General features: G+C 34.6%; 1 protein-coding gene across 1 annotated transcript; it reads left to right on the top strand.

Moving 5' to 3' along the window:
- Positions 1 to 968: 968 nt before the first annotated feature.
- Positions 969 to 6,149, top strand: LOC123881764 (protein RBL-like). Its single transcript, XM_045930500.1, has 5 exons — positions 969 to 1,152; positions 1,348 to 1,446; positions 3,510 to 4,597; positions 4,680 to 4,941; positions 5,850 to 6,149. The coding sequence occupies exons 1-5, from the start codon at positions 1,128 to 1,130 to the stop codon at positions 6,035 to 6,037; spliced, it is 1,662 nt and encodes a 553-aa protein (XP_045786456.1). The 5' UTR covers positions 969 to 1,127; the 3' UTR covers positions 6,038 to 6,149.

Below are 6,149 nucleotides of genomic sequence, written 5' to 3'. Positions count from 1 at the left end.
GTTGGTTGTGCAATGGTATTGGTATACCATCATCAGTATTTGCTTTTATCTCCCATCTCTTTGCCCTTTTTCTCCTCCCTTTATAAAATCTTCAGCTCAGGAAGCAAGTTGGGGTGGTGGAAATGAAGTACATCTAATGTTTATGATGGTATTGGAGGTAGACCGATCTGCGTAGTTTGATGCGGCTGTTCTGAAACTGGAGGCAACAATGTGGTTGGAGTTGGGGTATTATTCATTGTCGCTTTTTGGCGAATTAAATATGAACTTGGCCTTCAGTTTGTTATGGTGTTGGAAGAGTCGACCTCAAGCGCGGTCATCTTAGTTGTTAGATAGAGTTTTCATGATTTGCTAATCTCATAAGTGATGTGAAGGTTTGGTATTTTAGTTGTCTTTATTATGGCTACAAACAAAGGACTAAACTGCTAGTTGTAACATGAGTGTTTTCAAAATAATCACAATCCTCTGTTTTTCATATTGTGTAAAGCTATGCTATATTACTTGGAATGAAGGAAGGAAGTAATACGTATTGTTGGGAGGGAACACGTGAATACACATGTTGCATTTTTCCAACATACTAAAAAAAAGTGTAAACACAAAAAAAAAGCTCAAAATTAAATATAACATTTATTTTGATAAATTATAAGAAAAAATGACGAAGAGGAATAATTCGGATAAAAGATTGAGTGCACATGCAATTTTATTTCACACAGTTTATTTATATATACAAATTAAATTCTTAAAAAAATGAAAATACAATTAAAATTAAATAGTTATGATAGATATTTTTTATAAAAATAACTTCTACTCTCTAGTCATTTTTTATAAAAAATAATTCACCTTTATTAAAAAAATTAAAAATAAAATTCACCTTTTTTCGATTGGATAATTTATCCTTTTAAACTCGTTTAATAATTAATTTATTTATAGATGAAATACATAAATTATTGGATAAAATATCAAACATGAAAGAAAGAGACACAGTTTCCGTATTCTAGTATTTGACTATTTCTCATCTTTCTTTCCTACTTCCGCTTTCCCTCTCTCACTCTTCTCTCCTCTGTTCCATTCCATCCCTTTTCCCTCCCTCCGTTCACTTTTCTTCATTCTTCTCTCTACTACCTTCGTTCATGACATTCAACGCCTCCATTATCGGTTAGTTCTCTACTTTCTTCTTCCGATTTCTCTATCTTCCACTCTTTCCCCTTTCCCGCATTTTCATTCCATTCATTACCGTAACCATTACAAAAATGTAATAATAATGACCTAATATTTATTTAGCTTTAATTTTATTTATTTCGTACTGATCTGTTCTTAATTCTAACATTCTTATTATTTATCATGTTGAAGATCCGTTGCAGGGTGATTTCCCCGAAGTGATAGAGGAGTATTTGGAATATGGGTGTATGAAATGTATTGCTTTTAATCGTCGTGGTACCCTTCTTGCCGGTAACTATTTCTTCCCCCTTTCTGTCCCTAATAATTTGTGAAAATTCAAGTCATTGAATGTAACTACATGTGTCCGATAGCAGATACATACACCTTTCCATGTGAAATTTGAAGTGTTTGGTGCTACATGTTTATTTTCAATTTTTTTAATTGGGTGTTGTGTTGATGTATGCAAATAATCATGGTTTAGAATAATGGGTTGTTCCATAAATGCACATTGGTTAGTCTCTTTTGAATGGAGAATTAGTGAGTAAATTACTTTTTTTTTTTTTTTTTTCTATCTTTAGTGGGAGGTTCTGATTCTATAAATTGTGAAAAATTGGTGTTGATCTCGAGCGGTCTCCGGTGTAGGAGGATACATTTGGGTTTTATCTAAAAAAGACTTTTTCCTTAGTTGGTTCAAAAAGAAATAGGCTTTGTTGTATGTGGTGGTTATGTAGAGTCTTAAGGGTTTTACCTAAGAGGACGAGAGTCGGTGTTTAATTTCTAGTAGCTTGACTTGATTTCAAGTTAATGCTTTGTTTATTTTTTTGCTTTTCTGTTCTGGCAAATAGAGCAGCTGATAAACTTTTTGTGGAGAATGTAAGCTGACTTTGTATGCGGGTGATGCTTAATCACATCATTAGTTTTTAATTTTCCAATTTTTTATTTCTTGTGTTATGGAGAGACGTGGTATGAATGATTTAGTTTGTTGGATATTGTTTGAATGTCTTGGTAATTGTTGTGTTGTGTGTAAGATATGTAAGTTCGATTGGTTTGCCTAGTTAAAACAATGTTAGGAGATGATTGCAGATTAATATCCTTCTAATTCTAGCTATACTTGTTGCAGAATTCAGCATACTCTCTGTTTTCATGTTGGTAGTATTAGGCATGTTTCCACTGGAAAAACCTAATAATTTGTTGTGCTAACTAACTGCCCAGTGGAAAATTTCCCTGCCTGATTTCAGTTTCCGCAAATTGTTTATCATGGTTTTGCTTTTCTGGCTACCAAAGAAGTCAATATTTGATCATGAAACCACTGGAGATGTTGATTTCATCATTATAAATTATAAAAGAGAAATTTTCCTTAGCTGTATTGATGGGTAATGTAATGGGTTTGCTTTGCTATTCAAGTGAAAAGAGAAACTAGTGTACCATAAAATGTTTAAGCAGATTTTCTTTGCAAGTGATACTCTATTTAATTTCTCTACAATAAAATCAAGCCTTTTCCACTAAGTGGGATTGGGTAAATGGAAATGCTAATTCTTTGAAGAAATTTGGTTTGTGACAAGATATATGCTGATGCAAGTGGGGTTTAAGCTATACAGATGGCACTCATTAGCACACCCTTGGGGGGGTTTCAATATCATGTAGAATGCATAAGGGTGAAACTTGAAAGTTCTGTTGGAAAGTTTCACAATATGATAATGATATGGACCCTGACGTTGGGTTAAATGGGTTAATTCCTGGATCTAAGTCCAAGTTAACCAACCATTTGGAAGGTTTATTCCACACGGAATAGTAAGTCCTTATAAACTGTCATGTACAGTAGTTTCCTGCAATTACTTTGATGTGCAGAGCAGTTTCCGTAAGAGGGGAGAGTTAGTTACACCTTTATCTGGTTATAAGTTGATGTTTACGAATATAAGGAGATATATGTATTATGCCTGCTAGTTCATTTTTCTTATTTTAATTATGTGCTAGCTGTAACATTTATACTTATTTTCATATGCCGCTTGCATCTTTTTTGTTACTGAATTAAAACTTCTGCTACTGTGGGTTTGGTGAAGATGTATGCTTTCTGCAGGTAATCTATATGGAAAAGCAAAGTTCATTGATTTGATTTACACAGCTTTGTTTCTTTTGGGATTAGATTCCAAGAGATATTATTAATAATGTATTTCTTTCTGGCTTACATTTCAGTTTTTTGTCGAAGCATACACTTATATTGAATGTGTGGATTGAATAAATATTATAGCAAGTGTTGAACTTTTATGAATTACTCTTATTTATACACCCTGTATGCGTATTTATACAATGTCTACATTCTCACTCTTGGTGCTTGATTTGATCAACTGAATCAGCTGGGTGCAATGATGGAAGTTGCATTATCTGGGATTTTGAAACCAGGGGCATTGCTAAAGAGCTTCGAGATGATGAATGTTCTTCCCCCATAACAAGTATTTGTTGGTCGAAGTGTGGTAATCGAATTCTGGTATCTGCTGCTGACAAGTCGTTATCACTGTGGGATGTTATGAGTGGTAAAAAAATAACAAGATTAGTTTTGCAACAAACCCCTCTACAAGCTCGTCTTCATCCAGGTTCTTCAAAACCATCCATCTGCTTGACATGTCCTCTCTCATGTACTCCGATGATTGTTGACTTGAACACAGGAAATACAACTTTTCTTAAAGTTTCCGTGTCAGAGCAATCAAATGGACCAAACCTTGCCATGCGTAACAAGTGCTCTGATGGAAGTACCTCCTTCACACCTACTGCTGCATGTTTTAGTAAATACGGAAACCTGGTTTACGCGGGAAACTCAAAAGGGGAAATTGTTGTAATCGACTGGCAAGATGGTGAAGTGCGTGCCATGGTTCCTATCTCTGGTGGTTCTATAGTGAAGAACATTGTATTCAGCAGAAATGGACAGTATCTTCTAACGAATTCAAATGATCGAATAATCAGGATATATGAAAATCTTCTTCCCCTGAAAGACGAAGTTGGAGCACTTGATGATCTGCATGAGAACCAAAATGAACTAAATGGTGTTGAGAAGTTGAAGGCTGTCGGATCAAAATGTTTAACTTTATTCCGGGAGTTTCAAGATTCAATCACGAAGGTGCACTGGAAAGCACCTTGTTTCAGTGGTGACGGTGAGTGGGTTGTTGGTGGTTCTGCTAGCAAAGGAGAGCACAAGATTTACATATGGGATAGAGCTGGACGTCTTGTGAAAATCCTTGAAGGGCCTACAGGAGCTCTTATCGATTTAGCATGGCATCCTGTACGTCCTATTGTTGTATCTGCTTCTTTGAATGGTGTAGTTTATATCTGGGCTAAAGATTACACTGAGAATTGGAGTGCTTTTGCTCCTGATTTCAAAGAGCTTGAGGAAAACGAGGAGTATGTTGAGCGAGAAGATGAATTTGATTTGGTTCCCCAGACTGAGAAGGTATGCGAGTGTTAGATGGCCGTGCAGGTTTTAGTTATCTTTATGTGCGTCCATTTTTTAATCCTAGTTCATATGCTTGCAGGTAAAATGTTATGATGTTAATGAAGATGAAGAAATTGACATTGTGACGGTGGAGAAAGATACTACTTTCAGTGACTCTGATATGTCTCACGAAGAGTTATGTTTCCTGCCAGCAACTCCTAGTCCTGATGTTCCTGAACAGCAAGACAAGTTCTTAGAAAGCTCTTCAAATCTGGTGGACAGCAATAACTCTGGATCCCCAGTTTCAGAAAAGGCTGGAGCAAATGGGCATTCGATGAATCATGCCTCAAGTACAGTTAAAGGTAATTTCATGTGTTGCACAATATGCTTCTGAGATTTTTTGCATTCTAATAATAAAAAAGGTTCAGTTTGAATAAACAACTTAATTAAGAACTTAAATTATAAGCGCTTAGTTATAAGCTATTTTTGTAATAGAAGATAAAATAAAGTCAAATTGTTTCCATATAAATTATAAGTTGTTTTCCTAAGCATACTTAGAGAACTTACGGAAATATATTCAAAATAACTTACGAGTATGTTAGAAGTTGTTTCCACAAAGTCTGCCGAACAGTTCCACAAGTGATCATGAGCATGTATATAAACTAAAATAAACTAATTTGAAAAGACCCAAAGAGTATTTGCATTCATAAGAATCCCAATTTTAAAATGAACTATGGAAAAACTTTGGCAGCCAATTTATTTCTTGGGGCCTTTATTTCTTGTAAAATGAGAAAATTAAGGGTTAACATTTCAACCACCCGGCACCCATAATTTGTTCTGCATGTGTATATAATATAAGGGTCATGCTAACTAGTACCCCTGAGACACTGGTTAACAAAACAAAAAAGAAAATAAATATAAAGATCTATGTGAAAAAGAACAATTTTTATAGTTTCAAGACATTGAATACACAACTTCCAAGAATATATTTCCTTTCTTGTTACCTTAACTAGTGCCTGGGGCAGTAGTTAGCATTTTCCATAATATAAATGGTTGATCTGTTTCTGAATGTTAGATATTATTCACTTTACTCTCTAAAATGAGTTGTTCACTTTAGAGGAGTTCGATCCTTATTTGAGTATAGGTTTCAAGTTTCAACCTCATATTGTTCTCAGAACTTGCATCTCTCAAATACACTGACTGTTATTTAAAAACTGTACTATTGTGTGTGCATTTTTTACATATTGGCTTCAACATTATTTATTTACAGATGATGCTGGGGGAACACGGATGAAAAGAAAGCGAAAACCTTCAGAGAAGGTGTTGGAATTGCAGGCAGAGAAGGTCAAGAAACCTTCAAAAGCAAGCAAATCATCAAAACCAAAAAGTAAATCTTTAGCTGACAAGAGTAATGGTAATGAAAATGGACTTTATAGTGATGAACTTTCTGATGAATAATGGCAGATTGCAATTCTTTTATTTAAATGCACATTTTATTATTTCTCCTTTTGTTTTTGTAAGTTTTTATAATTCTTTACCTTGCTCCATGCTACAATCCTGCCATTCCTCC

The sequence above is a fragment of the Trifolium pratense genome, linkage group LG4 (genome assembly GCF_020283565.1).
Source record: "Trifolium pratense cultivar HEN17-A07 linkage group LG4, ARS_RC_1.1, whole genome shotgun sequence".
Classification (NCBI taxonomy): domain Eukaryota; kingdom Viridiplantae; phylum Streptophyta; class Magnoliopsida; order Fabales; family Fabaceae; genus Trifolium; species Trifolium pratense.
This window is presented reverse-complemented; position numbering and strand designations above follow the sequence as displayed.

Excerpts from the sequence above, each read along its gene's own strand:
- LOC123881764 (XM_045930500.1), top strand. The coding sequence starts at position 1,128 with ATGACATTCAACGCCTCCATTATCG. Across the intron at positions 4,598-4,679 it reads TGGTTCCCCAGACTGAGAAG|GTAAAATGTTATGATGTTAA; the intron begins GTATGCGAGTGT and ends ATATGCTTGCAG. Across the intron at positions 4,942-5,849 it reads TGCCTCAAGTACAGTTAAAG|ATGATGCTGGGGGAACACGG; the intron begins GTAATTTCATGT and ends ATTTATTTACAG.